Below are 21,784 nucleotides of genomic sequence, written 5' to 3'. Positions count from 1 at the left end.
CAATTCAAAAGATACATGTGTGCTTACCTTCATTTCTCCCTCTGGATTCGCCATGCATGGACGACTACCCTTCGCTTTAAGGAAATTATGTAATAATTCCGTAAAGAAAACGATTGCAGCTTTCTGACACGTACTAAATAGTAACGTAGTACACAGAGCAAATAAAAATCTTGAGATCTGCAGTATTCGATTCGTACGAACGTACGTCCAAAATTTTGTCAGGACTTTACTCTCTAAAATTTTTTGTATTATATTATTCCATGATAATTCCCCACGTCGAAATACTGAGGACATTAAGCTATCTGCATCCTCCATTTCGTAGTATATACACATGCACGATCGATGCAAGATTTCAAGTTCCTTTTCCAACCATGCACTTTCAACGTCTAAGATGCAGGGTACAGGAAAATATGTCCACTTTGACCGATGCCATTTCTCGACTCAATCTCGCGCGCGTGTTCTTCACGCTCTGGATTTGAGTAATATACCTTGTTTCAAAAAAAAAAAGATCAAGGTCGGCACAGAGCCAAAAGTTTTTCTTAAACAGCCAAAAGTTCGTTATTCTAGTTGAGGTATTTTTCGAGGGAGATATTTATTAAGTGGCCTATTATTTTATTTTCCTTCAGAATTTTAGTTATGGATTTTCTTGGTTATTACCTACCACCTCCGTCCGTCCCAGAATATAGCTATTTTTCCTCGGATCAGTCTTTTTAAACTTTAACGAAACCAATTGTCATAATTGTTTTTAAAGATACTATTGGTCGAAGATGAAAATATGCTGACTTTGATCAAGTCTAAAAGTTACTATATTTTGATACAGAGATAGTATTTATTATCACCATCGGGGAACTCAGGCCAGGCTACAAAACCCTCCATCGCCACTTGAGAAGAAATCACGCATGCATGAAGAGAAACATCAACCTAAGGTCGTTTGCTAGCAGCTCCGAAAAAATATCTTGGAATCGTATTGCTGTCAGGATTTCCGAGCCGCCCATCGCCGTCTCGATCTTGAGAGCTTACTAGCTAGCTAGCTCGTCACTTTCAAGACTACGATAAATTGCAAATTTAAATGTCAGAAGCCTTGCTGGTCCTAGACGTTTATTTTGAGAACAATCAAGAGAGCCGACGCAAGATTTTTCTCAAAAACTACTCGTCGTCGTTGCATGATGCTGGAGAGATCGAGGACACCTTCACTTTCTGCAAAGATGAGGTAACAACAATCTCGCTTTCGACGTGATCTTCTTGGTGGACTCTCAACATCTTTCTTCCGTAATTCGGAGCGAGGCGGCCCGGCGTCTTCGACCAACCGGGTTCGTTCCAAGGCATCAGATTCCACGACGCTGACACGTCGGCCGGACCAGTTGAAACTGGGGGGAAACAAATTAGCTAGAGATCAAATATAATAGAGAGCGCTCTGAATTAAAATGGGACCTCTCGCTCACCGTCTAAACGTGATTGGCGGTGGAAACTAAAGAAAATTAATTAGTACCCTTTTTTTAGAAAAAAATAAGCACGTGCCTATTACACAGTAGTACAAACCAGCCAGCCAGCCAGCCACTTGCTTTTTACTAAAAAAAGGGCCAGCCAGCCACTCAGCCCCTGACACGTGGGAAGCAGCTTTGTGCTAAACCCAGCATAAGAAAGGCAGGCAGCAGCACGCCACGCTCTAGTCTCTACTGAAAAAGGTGGCAAAAACACATGCTTATTATACATGCCGACAATGGAGAAAAAAGAGAGAGGGGGATCGAAGAGAGATGAGCACGTTTTAGTCTGATCATTAGGAGGAAGCAAGGGTCAAGTCTTTGATTTGATTAGTGCGTGTGGTTTAGACCAATGGATGGAGGGTGCAAGCGAAACCAGCAGTTGGAAGCACGTTGAAACGGGCAAAGCTAGCAGGGCGAGGAGGGAAAAGACCAAAAGGCGCCGCACCGCACCGCTAGTCGGCCAGCCAGATCGAGCAGCCTCCGCCTCCACCGCTTCTCTCTCCTTTCTCCACCACCACGCCCTCCCCTCACACGACTCGCGCCGCGCGCGCGCATTCTCCACGTGCGCGGCGAGACCAGCCTGCCCACGCCGCCGCGCGCACACATTTTTGCTGGAGGCCAGGTCGACGGGGAGGGGAGTACATATACGCGGGCCAGGCCGCCACGGCCAGAGGAGGAAGAAGAAGACGAGTTGAGGATCGGAGAAGCGGCGGCGGCTCGAGTCGAGAGCGAGCGAGGGTTTGCTAGCAGGTAGTAATGGAGGGGAGGAGGGGTGATGTCGCCGCCGGAGTGGTGCCGGCGGCGGCGCAGGGGCGCCGGTGGCGTCGTGCTAGCGGCGGGGGAGGAGACAGCGGTGAGGAGAGCGACGGGAGCAGCGGCGGCGTCGAGCTCAGCCTGCGGCTGAGCACGGGGGACAGTAGCGGCACTCCGCGGGCGGCGGCCGTGGTGGCGGAGGAGGAGGAACGTCAGGCGGCGGCGGCGAGGAGGAGGAGGAACATGACCATCTTCTACGGCGGCCGGGTGTGCGCCGTCGACGTCACCGAGGTCCAGGTAATTCCAATTCTCCATGATGACATGATTTGTTCCTGCGTGTGTTTCAATCATCAGTTCATCCTACTTGATACACGCATGGCATGACTTGTTCCTACCGGAGTAGTAGCTACCTATACCTTCCAAATGCACCTTACCTTAGGAGATGTAATTAAAGGCCAAGATATGTTTTTTATTCATCTAAAAAAACTTCAACATGCTTGGAGGTTGAAACAGCACAAGTTGGTATCCATCCACCACTTGAAATTAGAGAGCCTCGCTCTACCTCTTCTCCCGTGTTGTTCATCCCTTCGCCACCGCGCACCTCGCCGGCGACGCGCGTGAGCTCCGTTAAAATGTAGGAGGCGTGCAAATTCAAAACCATGTGTTACTTCGTGAAAAATAAAAGACGGTACACTTTGATGTGGAATTGAGCTAGGCAACCAGCTGGAATAATCAAATTAGCACACTTGGTCATATAGTACATGATGTACAGTGTTGACAGGAAATTATTAGAGTTTATTACATCCTTTTCTTTCGATGAACTAGTGTTTGAAGGACACGTGTGAGTTCTATTGAAACGAAATAGTATAGGTTAAATTTGACTCCGAGGTCTCAAGTCATGGCTAGGCCCAAATCTTCCATACGGTTGGAACTTATCGCGAACAATTCCGCACGTGCTGCGCCAGATCGAGGGGACAGAGAAGAAGCATCGTCAGCTGGTAGATGCGCAGTTGACCTACACTACACGCACGTCAATTCAGCACGCTGTGCTATCTGTGCGATGAACAACTCCTGTAAATGCCTCGCCGTCTTATACTTGGCCTCCCAAAATTTGTCTTCGTCTTCATCGTCGGCGTCGGCGTCTCCGTCTCCGCACACGCAACCAACGCCGCCGCCGACGAACTCGCACAGAACCAACACGGGGAAAAAAGAAGTGTCTTTTTGACTCTGACGATCGAGTCAGCTACGCGTGTAATCACATCAGTTTCTGCAGCAGCGCGCACGCACGTCTCGATCAACTCCGGTAGTCCGGTTTATTACATGCATAAAGTGATCTCTGATGCGCAGTTAAACACGTGCTGTTACCAGTTACCGCTGCTAATTACTGATACGTTAAAAAAAAATTTGGCGCAGGCGAGGGCGATCATCTCCATGGCGAACGAGGAGATGATGATCATGGCGGCAGCAGACTCCAATCGGCAGCAGTGCCACCAACGCGACCGCCAGCTGCAGGACAGCGGCAGCAGCAGCTGCAGTAGCGCCGCCGTGGCGCGATGCGCGCGCGACGCTCACGTTAGACCGGCGGCGGTGGCGGCGTCGCTGGCCGCGGGTTCTTCCCGGCAGGGCTTCGCCGCCGTAGCCGCCGCGTCGGTGATCGACCAGGCGGCCTCGGGGCTGTCCATGAAGCGCTCGCTGCAGCGGTTCCTGCAGAAGCGCAAGGCGAGGACGGCCGGCGCCGTCGCGCCGCCGTACGCCGGCGGCTGGCATGCTCAGGCGATGAGACACTGACCAACCGGGCTTGCCGTAGTCTTCTGCTAGCTAGCTAGATAAATGGCTCTCTTTTTTATTTTATTTTTCTTTTGACATGAGAGGCGGCATGCATCAATCACAGATTCACAGTACATAGTATATACTAGTTGGTTTTTTTCGACGGGATTGAAATTTGATTTGGTGTTGTTTGTGTTGTTTCGTTTTTGAAATCTGAAGGCAAATTGTTATTTTGTTCTTCACATTTACAAACCTAGAGGCACTCACATGAATACATGATGATATGGAAGAAATATTTTGTGATCAAATACAGTGATCGTCCATGTAATCTGTAAGATTTTACGGTACAGTGATCGATCATATATGCGGTCCAAAATTATTGTGTATCATCGAGCGAGCATGCATGCATGATCCCGGTCGCGGCCGGCGCCGGCGGCGAGGACGAACGGCGGCGGTCCCCGCGAGGGCGGCGCAGTATGCAGGTGTGTGCTATTTACAAGCGCGACGGCATGACGAGGAGCCTGTCGGACTCGGTGATGATGTGGTTGCGGGTGATGTCGGCGAGGCAGGTGCAGCCGCTGAGCGCCATGGTGAGCTCGAACTCGTCCCGCAGCATCTTCAGCACGTTGGACACCCCGGCCTCGCCCGCCGCCGCCAGCGCGAACACCACCGGCCTCCCGACCTGCAGCGACGGCGTCCGCCGATCAGCCGAGCAACTCCGAGCATGGACTACATCTACATGTGGATCGGATCGGGGTACGGTACTTACGAAGACGCCGGCGGCGCCCAGGGCGAGCGCCTTGAAGACGTCGGTGCCGCGGCGGACGCCGCCGTCGAGGAACACGGGGAGCTGCCCGCGAGCCGCCTTCACGACCTCCTCCAGGGCGCTGATGGTCGCCGGGACGTAGTCCAGCTGGCGCGCGCCGTGGTTGGACACGATGATCCCCGCCGCGCCGTTCTCCACCGCCAGCCTCGCTGCAACACCAATCCACGACGCAAACTCAGTTAGTTTCGGTCAATTTCTGTCTGAAATGTGCAGAGATGAGAGAAAGCATACTGTCTTCTGCAGTGATCACTCCCTTGACGAGGATCGGCAGCGTGGTGATGGTCTGCAGCCACTTGACGTCCTTCCAGCTCAGGGTGCGGTCGATTTGGCCGGCCACATAGGAAGCCAGCCCTGAATCAGCAGCCTGGTCCATCTTACCGAGGTCCAGGCCCTCGAAGTTCTTGAGCGTCAGATTGGGTGGCAGAACAAATCTGCAGTAACAGCAGCCACAATCAGCCTACTGGTCTGAAAAGAACTCTGACAAATGAGCGTATCTTTCTGATGTTTCAGCACATCAGCCCTGTCACCCCTGTGCAGCCGCTTCAAGGTGAATACTTATGCAGATCCAGCTCACCTGTTCTTGATGTCAGCTTCCCTGCGGCCAAGGCGAGGAGTGTCGACAGTGAGTGCGATGGCCTTGAACCCAGCCCTTTCAGCTCTCCTAACAAGCTGCTCCACCACCTTCCTGTCCTTGTAGACCTACAAAGATTCATGGCCATTGATAAGTTTAGTGGTTACTCTGGTTAAGGAAGATCCTTATGCTAGTATCAGTGTACTCACATATAGCTGGAAGAAGCGGATCCCTGGTCCAGTTGAGGCAACCTCCTCGACGCTTGAAGTAGCCCAGGATGACAGTGTCTGAAAAAGAACAGGCCATGATGGCACGTTTCTTCAGTATCATGAGATGCATGACTTTGTTTGTTCAGTTTATAGTGAAAAAAGTTCTATTGTAAGCCACGGGAACATCTCACGGACCATTATAGTGTTTGCTGCAGATGCGGCACGTGCAGTCGCGTACTCGCCTGAAAGCATTATGTCAAATTTAGCTCAAAATGCAGGATGAGAGGCAATCATGTACAGGTTGATCGGAAAGTGAAGTTTTTTCTGGTACTAAACGTGTTAAGCTGTTATGTGGAGCATTCAGCTGAATCAACCAAAACAAAATGAAGTAGTACGGCCAGTCAATCATTTACATGTTGTTTAGAAAGTAAAGCTTATCAATTACTAAGAACGTTTTGCTGTTTGTGTCGACTTCGGAGCATATACTTGAATCAACCAAAACAAATTGAAGTATTACTGTGACATACCGTCTGGGTGAGCCATCTTCTGCATGGCAGTAGGAGCGATCATGATGGGCATCGAGATCTTGAATCCCAGCACAGTTGTGGTCATGTCAATCTTGGACACATCGATCAGTATGCGTGGGCGGAACCTGAAAGAAAAAAAAACAGAGTTTATAACAGATTCGTAATGGTGCAGCTCTGCAGCGAAATATTTGAATGCAGGAAGCATGAAAGACAGTACAGTTCCCATGGGAATTTGGAACAATCCATGTCTGAAACAGCACATGAGGACTTGTTAAACAACCAAGTCCAAAAATCAATAGGAGGGCTAAAATTCTGTGCACAAGTGTTAGCACCCTTGGACATTTGGAATGACATGACTAGACCTTTCAGTGTATGAATAACATGAAAAACCTAAACAACAGATAGCATGAGAACTGACTGAAAAACAAAGGCCATCTTGAGGCCGTTATTTTATTCCTTGGCTACTAAGTTGTAGCTTTAGTATGAACATACTAGATGCAGTTGATGAGTGAAACAGTGAGCGGAAAACCCCCTGAAACACAATCTGGTGTGTTTTTTTTTTACAAAGATAACAATATGAGGACTGGACGAGCATGTTCACTAAACTAACCTGCACAATTTCAACCCCAAAATAGATAGGTTAGATTTTACAGAAATTAAAGGAGTAGTAGAGCATGATCCATGAACATAACTTGTGCCCTTTCCTCTTCATGTTTTTCCTAGCTAGAACCGGCCTAGACGTACTGAAGGTGAAGCACAGGATCGCAATTCGCAAGCTGAAACTGGGGCGCAAAGTCAGCGAAGGAGACGGAGGCTCTTACAGGATCCTGGAGAAGGCCTCCCTGTTCTCCTGCAGCGTCCACTCGTCCTCGGCGCCCGACGCGTAGTAGTCGTACGCCATCTTGGGGAGCTTCTGCTTGGCGATGGCCTGGTACTCCATGACATTGGTGATCTCCCCCATCTCCGCAGAGACCTGGCGAGCCCCAACCCTTCTTCCTCTGCGCGACACGGAACCGAGCCGGAACTGAGCCAAGAATTCACGCAGACGTATCAAGAATTCAGACAAGCGATTCATCAATGGAGGACGGTGATGGAGTAGCTCTCTTACCTTGCAGCAGGCTGCGGCGAGACTGGTCACCAGTGGGAGCAAGAAATGGAGGATGTGGTGAGGAAGAGAGTAATATAAGAGATGAGGTACTCATTGTTGGAGCTTCTGCTTGTACTGACATAGCAATCAGAATAATTTCCGTGTAATTGTAGAGAGGGAGAGAGGTTTATGGATGAGCCACTGGAGGTTGGAAGATAGGGTGGCTCTCCTACGCTTCCTCATCCGCTTCAGCACCGCCGCTGCAGCGCTGGCCTTCCGTGCCCAGGAAAGCAGAGGCCTTATTCTGAAACTAAATTGTTCGGCAGGTTTATCTCTAACTTAATTTTTTGGCAGGTTTACCTCTTCTCGTTGTCACAAAAATTGCTCCCGGTTTTCAGGTTTTCTTTCTGTCTTCAGAATGCTTTTGTGTCTAATTGAAGATGGGACAACAGCAGGAGTTTGCTCCAGGGTTTATCAGAAGCGTACCTGCTTCCTACGTTGCAGTCTGTCAGCTTTTAGGTGCACTATAGGCAAGCCACGGCCAAGATGAGGCGGCAGATGCATCTCCTGCTGGGCTTAGTCACATGACAGTTCATATAATATAAAAATATATACAAGAATTCTTCGTGTGAGCCTGACCGTTGCAAGTCGCAACAACCTTCTTGTCTGAGGTTGGTTTTGTGCCGGGCAATGCAAATGATTTAGCAGAGAGTAGCCTGGAGGCAAGGCATTAAGCAAATATCGACCAAAATTCACGGAGAAGAATTGGATTTTTTTCATGCTACTGTCACAGTTCAGTGACCAAGCGTACTCACAAAAGGTACCAACACAACAGAAGGGTTTCTCGCCACGCCCATATTCAAAGCCAAATTAGATAAGATGGTAAACCGTACACATACATTGCTGTACTCTTTTCACGGAAACTATACCCAGAGAGAGATACAACCAACGCCCGCATACATACCACAACAGCAGCTACATATCAGCGCACTGGCAAACCAATCTTCATCAGGCTTACAGTTGCGACAAAACCCTGCCGGTGTGATGGGCCACAGCAAGGCAAATTTGTGAAGGGTAGACGAGACACAGAAATTTCTTCACAACTTTCCCTAGTTCCCCCCTAACAGATATCTGAACTGGAACTCCTCTTTCTGATCCAAAAGACAGGCAAGTCCTGTGCTTTGCTCCTTAAACTGGATGTGTTTCTATATGATAAATCTTACTGGCACACAGGCATCTTAATTTCCCCAGACATTGTCCCAGTTGTTTCCTGCTTTCGATGGTGCCTCCATAAACTGCTGGCTAGGTTCCTTGAATGCCGGGGCCTCTGGTCCCTGAAGGCTGCCCTTCTTTGGCTTTCTTTTGACTCCTAGCAGACGCAGCACAAAACGTGCAAGCTCGCCATAGAGCATACCAGACCGATCAAAGAGCTGACACCATGATGATTGTGGCAATTTCAGTATAATGATAAGCAACTTATTTGAAACAATTGTGACGAGAGAAATTGCAAGACAGCAGACCTGCAACATGGCTGTCATGAAAAAATAGGATGCTTGAGTGTTCTGTTCAACAAGGAACGAGATTCGCCCAAAGAAATTGACGACACCATGCATCTGCAGTCATTGAAACCAGTTAAAGTGTTGCGTGTAACAGATTAAGTGTGATTTAAAGCACGAAAAAAGTGGTGATCCTTCAACAAACTCTCTGTAAGAAAGATATGTAACCTAATTACAGTTGCATATTGCAGAGATGGAAAAAAATCAATCCTTAAAAATACTACTGAATATGGCCAAATATAACAACTTCATAATGATAAAGCACACAGATTGCAACAATGAACTAAATGGGTGAACAGAAATGACAAATGGTCGTGTAAATAACTTATATGCAACTTCATAATGGAGTGTTTTGGATTCACAAGGGGAACTGGAAATAATTAGTGGGTGTGAATGTGACTCATTGGACATTTTGAAACCCTGGAATCACTGCAAATGTTTATAAACAACACCTCAGATAACTTTACATTTTTAAAGGCTGTAAGACTTTAACATGCACTGGATCAATTTTAAGAATTCAGAATAACGATTAATGGCATGTATCAGGAAAAAGTATATTACCACTCGTAGGAAGGACACCCAGAAACCTGGCGGAGATGCAGGAGGGCCCATTGAATTTGGATCCTGATTACCATAAGGACCCATGCCCATACCACCCATACCACCCATGCCACCCATTCCCCCCATGCCGTAACCACCATAGCCTCCCATCCCGCCGTACATGCCTCCACCATACATCCCACCACCGTACATGCCTCCACCATAACCTCCTCCGTAACTCGAGTACATGCTATTTCCATAGAGCCCACCACTACCGTAAGTGTTGCCCAATCCACCATATGAACTATACATGTTGGATCCACCATATCCTGCACCACAAAAAGGAAATGTGAGGGTCTCAGAACCAAAATTGTGTTTCTAAGAGGACTACCAGACAACTGACTTTCAAAACGTGGATTACCTCCATAGGTGTTTCCGTATCCTGTTTGCTGCCAAGGCCGTTGTGGCATCGGCCTCGACACGGTGCTATTTACATTGTTGGCAGAGACATTCCTCTCCGCTGCAGTGACGTTTTCTCCAGGTTTAGCAGTGCCAGAGGCTTCAACGACGTCGCTGGTGCTGCCGCCAGATGGAGGCTTGAAGGGCGCTGGACCGGACGTGCCCTCACCACCAGAACGCTCCCACGGCTTTGGTGGCGAACCTGTAGAGTGCTTATTACATGTTAACATCAGAATTCATCTCAACCTTTAAGAAAATCCAAGGGTTATGTCAGGCAGAATTCGGATGAATAACTTAAGAGCATTGCGGCGGCGCTAAGGAAACAGCATCCGTTGATTTAGCCGCAAAGTAAAGCGAGGGCAGCGGCTCAAATGTTCCCAGCCGCTTGCACGATACAGCTAACTTAAGGGCATCACAGTGGTGCTCACTAGTAACAGAGTGGAGAGCAAGATTGCAGTCAGTTAATTTTAGCAGAAAAGTTAAAGCATGTACAGCGGCTACTGCCATGCATGGTACAAGAGCACAAGGCTCCCAAAGGAGATGATGAGCATGCTCAGTTGGGAGCCTCATTCAATTGTCGTAAAGCACAGCATCAACACCACCATCGTTGTCAGTATTACTTTGTGGAACAAACAGCGGTTTGGTTGACTGCTGAACTAGAAACACAAAGGCCCAAGCCCCAGATCATGAGCCGTGGAAGACCACAAGCTCGGAGCCGCCCAAAATTTCCCACGAGCAGAACCTATTCCGCAGGGACCCAAGCCACGCGACCGCCTGGAGGCTAAATCCAACGCGGCTACCCAGCAGCTCTCAGGATCCACATGTGCTTGGCAGTGGCACACAACCTCAGCACCAAATCTACTCGCCCAGCAGGACCCAGCCTCATCAGCCAGGAAAAAACCCACGATTCCCCCAAATCCCTCCTATCCAATTGGGAAGGCAAGTCGGGGGGGGGGGGGGGGGGTGGAATCCAGCGTTCCCCGGCAGCTCGGGGGGCAGAAATCCGGCCACGAATCGAGCAACCGGCGGTAAGATTCGGTCGGGCGCTCGAGGAGCGGCCGATTCCGCGCCGAATCGAGCAGTCGAATCGAGGAATCGGGCGCGAATCGGGGGATCTAGGGTTGGGGCCCGGGGGGGGAGCGAGGAACCCACCTGACATGGCGTGCGCGCGAGTTCCTCTCCGCCGCTATCCCGTGCCGCCCTCCGCCAGCGCCGGGTCCGGGGCTTTGTGGTCTGGTCCACGCGCTCGCTCGAGTCGAGTCAAACGCGGATAAAAAACCGGCCGGGGCGGAGGGGCACCGCGTCCGTCCGTGCACGCCTCGCCTAGGGGTATGGGCCGCCACTAACCTGAGGCCCGTGAAGACGGCCGCCGGTTCGGCCCACATGTTAAGAGGTGTGGAGATCTAAGGCGGACGAAGCCCAGGCAGGCAACATTCTGGCCCACACAGGTCAGCTCGGCCCACGCTGTTATTCCCCTTGGCCAAGAAAAAAAAAAGATGAGTTATTAAAGAATCGAAGCCAGATCGTGGAATGAAACAGGCAAAACCAACTGACAACACGACACCGGCAGGGTTTAGGGTAAACGTCCTCCTCAAGATCCTGCCTGTTGCCCGGTCGCCGCCATGGAGCGCCGGATGAGTCGCCGCCGGGCTCTCCGTCTGCCACCCTTACGGAACCGGGCACCAGTGAGTCGCCGCCGGCGGGCTCTCGGCCTGCCACCTCCCAGGTACGTACTGTGCGCGCGCCGCCTTCTCTGGATCCATCCACCATGCTGGGCGTGCGATTCATCCACCAACTCGATCAACGGTCTCTGGCCAAACTATTTTAGTTCTTGACTTCTCTACCTCATATCGGCTATCACAAAACTAAATACTCATCTTGTAGGATTTAATTAGGTCGGTTAAACCAATTCTACATGTAGGATGATCCACAGGATGAGACTGATGTCACTAAGAATCAGTGTCAAAAGGGTTTCCTATTTTGCAATTCTTCCTTTTTTTTTACGTAAACAGCACGATTTTAACAGATTGTTACTCAATTTGTCTTCCTGTCAACGCCCAGAAGTTTATATTTAAAGGATTGCATGTGTGACAGCATCTAGAGAGCGAGCCATTGCATTTTCTTCCCGGGAGCTTTTCCTCCGGACACTAACGAAGACAAGATTTTGATCCAGAGCCCAGAGTTTTTTTTAGTGGATCTTCTATCTTCTAACATTTGTCCTTATGATTTTATTTTTCCCATTTGGAATGTAACCTTAATCACTGTTATCTTATTTATAACTATGTTTACATCAATATATATATATATATATGCTAATAAAATTCTAATTATATTGAAGACACAACGACTAATATAAGTTGCTGTGTAGCCGATTTTGCTTAGTTTTTTACATTAGCGGTTAAACTCCTAAAAACTGAATGGGGGAAGAAATATTGATTGAACTAGAGTTGGTGGAAGTTCAGTGCTGAAGACACGATTACTTATTTCTTGCAATTTTACTACTCATGCTGTGATCACTAAGATTTTACTCATGCTGTCGTGCATTGCCACCATCTGAGCTGCATGTGTATATGTAATTATTTCTAGCAGGGTGGACGTGGTGATGGAGCTAAATCCGATCATGTTAGGAAGATGGATTAGGGTGAGGTTGAAGATTTGTCGGTGATTTTAAGAGATGTGGGAACGGAGATAGATGACGAGCTCGCTAGAAAAATAGATTACAAGATAGCTAGAATCGAGGTTGCGAGGTAACTACACCGTACCGAAGGCGCTATATATTTGTTACCCTTACCATTATGAGTTAACTCGAATGAAATGATCCTAACATTTATGCATAAATTCTCCCTCTCTCTTTTTTCCTAGAGACGCTGCCATCAATAAGCCAAGAGGAAGCATGACCTGGCGGTACTTGATTAAGCCTGCTGCTACTGGTTTTGGTCGAGCACTGTTCCATACTGCAACTGCTTTTATTGGTTCTTACCTCACATTGCTATTTATTTTTGCACGCTGATTGAGGTGCCCACAGGCAAAAAAAAATAGGTGTGGGCACTCTGTTTTAATAAAGAGTGCACTCTGTTATGGCATGTGGTAAGACAAAGTAGCTCGTCTTGGTGACAACTTGTCGGTGTTGAGCTCTTCTATATAGCTATTGATTTAGTTATGCTGTTTTGAGATCGAGCCCCTCTTTTTGTGGCCTGTGTTATGCGCTTGCTCCTCCTCGAGTAGTTACAAATATTTGCCAAGCAACTACGCTGTTTCCAGGATATAGTTTGGACAACTATTTTCAACTAGATGGAATTTTGTAATATCCAATAAAGTTATTATGAAAAGTGCATATAATTAAGATAGAACTGGACATACATGTAAATTTTCAAAGCTGCAGCTATATAGTTAAAAGAGGCAAGGCATGTATAAGATGTTGTAAAAAAATTTTCAAGGCTGTATGTAAGTTGATGACCAACATACAAAAGTCTAAGCTCTATAGCCTACGACCCTGGCTACCAGGGCTGCCCTTACACATCGGCAAGGCAAGAAAAGATAAGCAGGTGCTGCTCATTGATAAAATCAGTGCACGCTTACCTGGTTGGAATTCTCACGCGGGCTGAGTGGTTCTCTCCATTATTCCGGTCTACCATATGACGTCCTTCAGTTGGCTTAAACAGGACCTCTAGGAGCAGATCAGGTGGGTTCTTGTATTATTAGTGAGATAAACAACGAGGTTTAGGCCCAAGTTACACCAACAGAGAGAAGCAGAGGGAGAGAGAGAATGAATAACCATCGGGCCTGGTGAAGGAGCTCGTCATGGCGACGGTGTCGGTGTTGGGGATGCGGGAGCGATGTTGGTAGTTGAGAACGCGGCGTCGAGACCGCAGAGGTGGGCGGTGTGGTCATGGATGACGGTGACGGCGCGGCACGGAAGGTGGCGAGTTTCCTGCCGCTTCAGCGCTCCCAGCAGATCGGTTAGGGTTTTATCGGTGGGGTTTTGGGGCACGGTGAACCTTGGTGTGCGTGCCCTCACGGCCCCACCTTCTCTGTATAGCTATGCGCGAGCCACCAACCACATCTCGGTTGAGCGCCCCCAATCAGGGTGTGATCAAAGACTCCGACTCGCTCGTTGGACCGAGTCGAACGAGATCAATCCTAACACCTTCTCTCCCCTCCCTACTATCCAAATAGACTTATTATAAACATGCCCAATCGGTTTGAATTGAACAGGATTAGAGAAGATTGTGAGGGATTGAATTCCTATCAAAATGCCCCTAGCTCAGTCCCCTCCAATAATCCCTCTTTTAGGGAAGAAATTAACCGAATACTGGAGTAAGTTGTAAGGTGGAAGTGGAATCTTCAAGATGATAGGAGAAAGTAGTGGCGGAGTCCGGAATTGGCACTTGGTATCCCCAAGCCAATAGAAACCGTTAAGTTAAAAAAACATGAGAGATCAAAATAGTATAAATTTAAAAATGCAGTTTGTTTAAATTAAATATATTCCATGGTATTGAGAGAAATTACAAAATATTTAAAGAAATTTATAATAATTTTATTTTTAATTTGGATTCGTTTGGTGCCTTGGAAGCAGTGGTGCCTGCAGTGCGCGCGCCGAGCCGTCAGCTCCCTTGTTACCTTGCGGGCCTGGGCTCTACGACTTGCGCGGTGCCATGCGCGTCGAACAGGCCACCATTACTGGATCTTGTAGACTGGGGTGTCGAAGAAAGTGACAGAGCTGAGATGAATCAGTGTGAGGGCTGCGGTGTGTGGAAAATTGATAGGGGAGGCGATAGGGCAAGAGGCACGTGGAATCACGAAGGCCAAGGACTGAGTGGGCAGGACAGGCTGCCGTGTGCATGTTCGGCTATTTGCTTATTGATTTGTTTGCTGCCCTGTGCATACCCATGCATCGACATGGCTCCGCTCATGCCACAAGGGAACCAGCACTGTCCATCCGAGAGGATCGATGTGCCTGGCCCGGGAGGTATAATATCAAGTGACTTGGCATCGAGTATGGATATTTCATATCCCTCTTCTCTTTACGTAGTATTTCTTTCCGGAGCAAATCCACTTTTCTAGGAAGATGGAGTATTTTTAGGCAATGTACCCAGGTTTTTTTGAAAAACCATATAGTTCTTTATGGATCCTCTTATACATTATGTTCGATATCAAGGAAAGGCAATTCTTACATCAAAAGGAACTCTTCCTTTGAAGAAGAAATGAAAATCCTACCTGTCAATTTCTCGCAATATTTTTTCTTTTTTTGGACTCAACCACAAAGGATTCGCCTAAACCAATTATTTCTTAGGGTACCTTTCAAATGTACCAATTAATACAATGATTCTTCTGAGTAAGCGTGATTAGACAAGTTGGCACGTAAATGACCTCAGGTATTATATAATGCTGGTGTATTTGGTGCGGGCACCTGTTGTTGCTAGGGCCGACGACGCTCCGATCCTCCCCGGCAGCTGCGTGTGGGTTCCTTCCATGGTTGCTGCGCGCGCTATCTCGCCAGGACTAGTATATTGGGTGGGATCCGCATCCCCGTGACTCGACGGCTCTCGCGCGCCTCAGGTACGCCGGGCCCTTCCGCTCTCGATCGAGATCGATCCATGGACGCCGACGCCGCCGATGCGTGCAGCAGCATGCAGTTGGATTCGCCGGCGCACTGGCCGATCGATCGCCACTTCCCTAGCCAGTTCTTGACTCCGCCGCGCCAATTGAGAAATTTGATGAGATCGATCTTCTTGTGTGTACTCTATGATATAAATAGAACCAACTAAAGTAAATTAAGGGGTTGTTTGGATCAGAGGTCAAGATCATATCGGATGTTTGGATGCCAATTAGAGGGACTAAATATGAGCTAACTATAAAACTAATTGCATAAATGGAGACTAATTCACAAGATGAATCTATTAAGCCTGATTAATCCACCATTAGTGTATGTTTAATGTAGCACAACATTATCAAATTATGGACTAATCCGGCTTAATGGATTCATTTCGCGAATTAGTCTCCATTTATGCAATTGATTTTGTAATTAGTTTATATTTAATATTTTTAATTGATGTCCAAACATCCTGTGATGGGACTAAAAGAATTAGTCCGGAGGATCCAAATGACCCTAGCCTAACCTATACTCGTTTGAGCGAACAGCAACATTGTTTAGGCCTCTCGCTGCTACTCATACATTGGAGTTTAATTTGAAGCCTAGTGTTTAATTTGCTGGTCCGGCTGTGGCATGTATTATATGATGATGTAACTGAAAACTTGCACAAAACACGTACTTAGGTGTTAGACAACCGTAAGAAAGTGACATGCAGGTGTACTCTGTACATGATAAAACCCCCGAACTTGCAGTGCTTGCTAGCTAGCTACTGCGTTTTCTTCCATGATCGAGCTTTTACTCTTGCATTGCCATCTCAGCTGTGTTCCCTTAATACGACTGTTACTCCCAGCAGGATAGACAAGGCATATTGAAGCCCAGGTAGTCGAAGGTACTAGGAGGATGGAGAAGGAGGTTGATGAATTGCTGGCGAAATTAAAGACGACGAGACAGCCGGAATCATACAGGACGAGATAGCTAGAATCAAAGCCGAAGCAGCAAGGTAATATAACTTAAGTCTTGAATTGTTTAGTCAAGCAACCTGTGTTTATCAGAATGATCCTGAAAATATTTATTTGTTCATTCGCCATGCCTTTAAACCTGACAGAGAGGCCACCTGCAGGGAGGCAAGAAGAACCAAGGGGAGGATCAGCTGGCGGGTCATTATAAGGGTCGTCAGCATGAGGCGGGCAGCAGGGAAATGCTGATGCTGCGTGCGTGTTGATGCGCGGATCGAGGGTTAGCAGCTTGAGGTGCTGCTGGTTAGTTGCAGTCTAGGCCAGCAGATGATGGTGGGGATCAAGCCAAGGAATCATAAGCCGGTCGAGCACGTCGATCACTTTCAGTCCACCGTACCTGGGAACCATCGAAGAACCGTGCTTGATTTCTCCGAACTTTTTTTTATCATCTTCATCATTGGACACTACACCGATAATAATCCAACACGCACGTACGCTAGTCGTAGTCCAGCAGGAGACATGCAAACTGATCCGTCCATGACGCAAGCCGCGACGATGCAATCATATTCTTGTCCATCTTTTTGACCTCCCAGACACATGAGAAAAGAAATCCATCCAACTTCCTTTGATGAGAGTTGGATCGAGGTGCGTAGGTTGTAAAAGAAACCAGAAATCAGAATAGGCTGCCGTCACTGCTGACCAAAAACCCTCGGCACGATCGCCTCTATAAATCTGCCACCCGGCCTCTGCTGAAACTAACTGATCCACCAAATCAAACCCACAACAAGAGAAACAGCCGATCGAGCACCTTGCAATGGCCGCGGATCTTCGTCCAGAGGTGGTGCTGCTGGACTTCTGGGTGAGCCCCTTCGGGCAGCGCTGCCGGATCGCGCTGGCCGAGAAGGGCGTGCCCTACGAGTACCGCGAGGAGGACCTCCTCAACAAGGGCGACCTGCTCCTCCGCTCCAACCCCGTCCACAAGAAGATCCCCGTCCTGCTCCACGCCGGCAGGCCCGTCTGCGAGTCCCTCGCCATCGTCCAGTACGTCGACGAGGCCTGGCCGGACGCCGCGCCGCCGCTCCTGCCCCGCGACGACGACCCCTACGCCCGCGCGCAGGCGCGCTTCTGGGCCGATTACATCGACAAGAAGGTATACTCTGTTCCGTTCTCTCCGTCTGTATAATATACGCGTCTCTTCTCCTTCATTCTCTCGCTGTTCTTGTCCTTAATTCTGTTGTCGATGCTTCATGGTTCCTGATATAGTATGTAATCTCTTTGTTGGTTATCCTTAGATCTACGACTGCCAAACTCGGCTGTGGAAGCTCAAGGGTGACGCCCAGGAGCAGGCCAAGAAGGACCTGATCGAGGTCCTCGAGACCCTGGAGGCCGAGCTCGCCGGCAAGCCCTACTTCGGCGGCGACAACTTTGGCTTCGTGGACGTCGCCCTGGTGCCCTTCACCTCCTGGTTCCCCACCTACGAGAAGCTGGGCGGGTTCAGCGTCGAGAAATGCTGCCCCAAGATCGTGGCCTGGGCCAAGCTCTGCAGGGAGCGCGAGAGCGTCGCCATGGCACTGACCGACCCCGACAAGGTGTACGAGTTCGTCCAGTTCCTCCAGAGCAAGTTCGGGGTCAAGCAGTAGAGGGCGATGGGCTAGGCAGGACCCGTGCTTTGAGTTGCTTGATCTCGTTGTTGCAGGCTTGCAGCTTTCAGTTGGTGTATCAGATTGTTGTGTCGTGTCATCGATGTCTTACCGAAGTTTGGTCTGATAAACTCCGGTTTGAATTTTACAAGAAAACACGCAAACAATGGACAATGGCACAAACACCTGACGACTTTGGTCATGTAAAAACTAACTCAAAACGTTGTTCAGTCATTTCAAGGTAACTTGCATATATAGATGCATAAAGCTCTAGGAAAAAATGGAGTGGAAGTGATACAGAACAAAAAAAAGGCTACATATACCTGATACCTACCAACTTCTCAAAATGTATGGCTCAAAACTCAGACGTACAATCAAGGTTCAAAATTTCTATCTTTTGTCATTAATGGAAGAAAAAAATTCCAAAACTTTTGAAATGGACAGTTACAAGAAAATTAAAGTACCAAAAACTTCTTAGATTTTGGTACAAATTTCATGAGACCTGATGTTTTTCGCTGGTGTATGGTAAAAATTCAAATCGAGATTGCTTACATTGTAAATGCAGGAATGGACAAGATATATAAGAATATAAGATGAGAGGGTGGTCAAAAACTTTCGTAAAAATAAAATTTTCAGACTTTTTCAGTCCTGATCATAAACTTAAAAACAATTTTTCATTGGAAAATAGCCAGAAAAAATTACTCAAAATGTGGCTGAAATTTCACCAAAGTCCGTATTCCCGCTGGTGACAGGAAAATTTTTTTACAAAACGAATGGATCCAGGATAAATGGGCCAGATAGGAAAAGAAGATGCAGCCCAGTCCTGAACTAAAAACAGGATCCGTATTCTCGCACTACTGAACGGAACTAGCCCGGTAAAAACACAGTCGGTTCAGCAAACACTGGTACTGCACTGCTGCAGCAGCAGATCTCACGGACACGGAGCCACGGAGGATGCACATGGCACTTGGAAGGATGATTGACCCTGCCTGGTCACCAACCGACATCTTCAAGACTTCAACAGCAACACATCATGGATAATCCTAAAGAGAAACGCATGCTGCCGAGACTACATTGATTTTAAAGCGGGAAATCCTTCTTTCTGAGAAAAAAAAACAATTCAGGTTCGGTGCTGATTCCCACCCCATGTGTCAAGACGTGGGGACAGAAGCGACGGCACCACTGCCTCTCGTCAGTGGACAGCTGCTACATCCTGTTCTCGTAGAGAGCAGCAAAGCATCATCCACTCATCGTCACTTTATCGCTTCTTCTTCTAGTGCAGGCAAAAATCCTGTTCCTAAGAACGAGTTTCTGCAGCCATCCTGAATCCATCAATGGCGACCCCAACTGTCGTCTTGCTGCCGGTCTGGGGCGCCGGCCACCTCACGCCCATGCTAGAAGCCGGCAAGAGGCTGCTCGCTAGCGGCGCCGGCGGCGGCCGCGCGCTGTCGGTCACCGTGCTCGTCATGCGGCCGCCGACGGAGCAGCAGGCGTCCGAGATCGAGGGCCACATCCGCCGGGCGGAGGAGGAGGCGGCGGCCGCCGGCCTCGACGTCCGCTTCCGCCGCCTCCCCGCCGTGGAGCCCCCGACGGACCACGAGGGCCCCGTGGAGTTCATCTCCCGGGCCGTGGAGCTCCACGTCCCGCACGTCCGGGCGGCCGTCTCCGGCTTGCCGTCGGTGGCCGCGCTGGTGCTCGACCTCTTCTGCACCCCGCTCATCGACGTGGCCCGCGAGCTCGCCGTGCCGGCGTACGTCTACTTCACTTGCAACGCCGCCACGCTCTCCTTCTTCCTGCGCCTGCCGGCGCTGCTCGAGGAGGTGGCGGGCGAGTTCGAGGAGATGGAGGGCGCGGCGGACATACCCGGGCTGCCCCCCGTGCCGCCGCTCTGGCTGCCGATGCCGGTCATGGAGAGGGCGAGGCCGGAGTGCGCGTGGTACGCGTACCACGGCAGGCGGTTCGCGGACGCCGACGGCATCATCGTCAACACGGCCACCGAGCTCGATCGGGGCGCCCTGTCCGCCATCGCGGGCGGCCGCTGCACGCGCGGGGGGCCTGCGCCCGCGCTCTACCCCATTGGCCCGGTGATCTCGTTCCCGCCGCCCGCCGAGCCGCCGCACGACTGCGTGCGGTGGCTGGAGGCGCAGCCGCCGGCGTCCGTGGTGTTCCTCTGCTTCGGGAGCGGCGGGTTCTTCACGGCGGCGCAGGCGCACGAGGTCGCCCGCGGCCTGGAGCGCAGCGGGCACCGGTTCCTCTGGGTGCTGCGCGGCCCGCCGGCGCCCGGATCGCGGCAGCCCACGGACGCCAACCTCGCGGAGCTCCTCCCGGATGGCTTCCTAGAGCGGACCAGGGGCAGAGGCCTCGTGTGGCCGACGGCGGCGCCGCAGAAGGAGATCCTCGCGCGCGCCGCCGTGGGCGGCTTCGTGACGCACTGCGGGTGGAACTCGATCCTAGAGAGCCTCTGGTGCGGGGTGCCGATGGCGCCGTGGCCGCTGTACGCGGAGCAGCACCTGAACGCGTTCGCGCTGGTGGCCGCAGCGGGCGCCGCCGTGGCGATGGGGGTGGACAGGAGGAGGGGCAACTTCGTGGAGGCGGCGGAGCTGGAGCGCGCGGTGCGGGCGCTGATGGGCGGCGGCGAGGAGGGGAGGAGGGCGAGGGAGCGGGCCGCGGAGATGAAGGCGGCGTGCCGGAACGCCGTCGAGGACGGCGGCTCGTCGGCCGCCGCGCTGAAGAGGCTCTCGAACGATATACTATGTCGGCAACTGCCATCGTCTTCCCTTGGCACGTCGTAGTTCCATGATTCATCCAGAACATTTATTTCTTCACTTCGGAACATGATTCCGTCACACAATGTTAGGGTGTGTTCGTTTCACCCCTCTAAAACCCGAAACATCTAAACTTTAGAGGTCCGGCACCGAACAGCTCTCTAATTCAGCCTCTAATAAGACCGCGATTCCTCTAAAGATTTTAGAGGGAGGGAGCACTCTAAAAATTTTAGAGGGGTCTAATGCCAAACGAACACACCCTTATACTAGATTTACACCCAAAATCGTATGCAAGAAGAAGAACAAGAAGCTCTTGTCCGGTCACTCTATGCCGTACCACTTCTTGTGCAGCTCGTACATCTCGTCTTCGTCGGGGAGGAAAAGTAGAGAGGGAATTCAGGTTCGGGATCAAGGCTAAATCAACTAATTCTTAGCATGTATTCTTCAAACCCACATGACATTTGTAATGATTGCATTGCTCAATGCATGTTAACATTTCATAGTTTTTTTTCATGGAGAAATGTCAGCCTTCTGTTTGTATTTGCTCTTGTTTGATTAGCTGATATTTTGTTGGATGCCTGCATAGAGGAGATTAAGGTCAGAAAGCCTATTTGAGAAGCTTGATGGCCTCTTGAGCAATTTCAAAACCTTAGTGTTTACATTCCATTAGCCAACGTTTCCACCTCATGAGTTACCTCTACATCCCCAAGCCTCTTGTAGAGGTAAAGCTTATTTGGTAGAGGTTTGGAGGCGGTGTACATGACAAGCGGTAGGGGCTACAGATAACGGAGGGAGAGGAAAGCACCAAAAATGGCTTCTAACTGAGGGGAAGGGAAGGAGCGCCAAGGTGGCTAGCGACGGAGGGAGAGGGCAACACAGGTAGTGGCACCTCCAACATGAGACAATAACAAAAGCATTGGGAAGAGAAGAGTGGTTGGTGGAGTTGGGTGGGGTGGAAGGAGTGGAGCTTTGAAGGGGTGCAATTTTCGACTTATTTTACAAGGGCTTCAAATTTGTTTCTCAAATTTTTCCTAGGAAAACTACATTGCAC

The 21,784-nt window shown here is 49.6% G+C and overlaps 5 protein-coding genes across 6 annotated transcripts; 3 read left to right on the top strand and 2 right to left on the bottom strand.

Moving 5' to 3' along the window:
- The first annotated feature begins 1,772 nt into the window (after nt 1-1,772).
- LOC112880060 (protein TIFY 5-like) lies at nt 1,773-4,312 on the top strand. The gene is made up of 2 exons (XM_025944522.1): nt 1,773-2,534; nt 3,651-4,312. The coding sequence occupies exons 1-2, from the start codon at nt 2,241-2,243 to the stop codon at nt 4,023-4,025; spliced, it is 669 nt and encodes a 222-aa protein (XP_025800307.1). The 5' UTR covers nt 1,773-2,240; the 3' UTR covers nt 4,026-4,312.
- LOC112880057 (peroxisomal (S)-2-hydroxy-acid oxidase GLO5) lies at nt 4,289-7,403 on the bottom strand. Of its 2 annotated transcripts, none has more exons than XM_025944519.1 (9): nt 7,246-7,403; nt 6,959-7,161; nt 6,138-6,262; nt 5,806-5,852; nt 5,611-5,688; nt 5,405-5,529; nt 5,062-5,261; nt 4,774-4,979; nt 4,289-4,686 (listed from the first exon to the last, which is right to left on the bottom strand). In XM_025944519.1, exons 2-9 carry the CDS (start codon nt 7,096-7,098, stop codon nt 4,498-4,500), a joined length of 1,110 nt encoding a protein of 369 aa, XP_025800304.1. In that variant the 5' UTR covers nt 7,099-7,161; nt 7,246-7,403; the 3' UTR covers nt 4,289-4,497. The 2 variants fall into 2 exon arrangements, with proteins under 2 accessions (XP_025800304.1, XP_025800305.1); XM_025944520.1 differs by having other exon boundaries at nt 6,959-7,135; nt 7,246-7,397.
- A 661-nt stretch (nt 7,404-8,064) lies between these two features.
- Nucleotides 8,065-11,061, bottom strand: LOC112880058 (peroxisomal membrane protein 13). Its single transcript, XM_025944521.1, has 5 exons — nt 10,932-11,061; nt 9,742-9,981; nt 9,342-9,649; nt 8,745-8,837; nt 8,065-8,654 (listed from the first exon to the last, which is right to left on the bottom strand). Exons 1-5 carry the CDS (start codon nt 10,936-10,938, stop codon nt 8,463-8,465), a joined length of 840 nt encoding a protein of 279 aa, XP_025800306.1. The 5' UTR covers nt 10,939-11,061; the 3' UTR covers nt 8,065-8,462.
- Nucleotides 11,062-17,100: 6,039 nt separating this feature from the next.
- Nucleotides 17,101-18,139, top strand: LOC112882617 (probable glutathione S-transferase parC). Its single transcript, XM_025947707.1, has 2 exons — nt 17,101-17,478; nt 17,621-18,139. The coding sequence occupies exons 1-2, from the start codon at nt 17,143-17,145 to the stop codon at nt 17,966-17,968; spliced, it is 684 nt and encodes a 227-aa protein (XP_025803492.1). The 5' UTR covers nt 17,101-17,142; the 3' UTR covers nt 17,969-18,139.
- Nucleotides 18,140-19,054: 915 nt separating this feature from the next.
- LOC112879725 (anthocyanidin 3-O-glucosyltransferase 2-like) lies at nt 19,055-21,254 on the top strand. The gene is made up of 2 exons (XM_025944101.1): nt 19,055-20,820; nt 20,994-21,254. Exon 1 carries the CDS (start codon nt 19,303-19,305, stop codon nt 20,758-20,760), a length of 1,458 nt encoding a protein of 485 aa, XP_025799886.1. The 5' UTR covers nt 19,055-19,302; the 3' UTR covers nt 20,761-20,820; nt 20,994-21,254.
- Nucleotides 21,255-21,784: the final 530 nt, after the last annotated feature.

Source organism: Panicum hallii, chromosome 2 (genome assembly GCF_002211085.1).
Source record: "Panicum hallii strain FIL2 chromosome 2, PHallii_v3.1, whole genome shotgun sequence".
In the NCBI taxonomy this organism is placed as follows: Eukaryota; Viridiplantae; Streptophyta; class Magnoliopsida; order Poales; family Poaceae; genus Panicum; species Panicum hallii.
The sequence above is the reverse complement of the archived record's forward strand: the minus strand, read 5'-3'. Positions and strand labels throughout refer to the sequence as shown.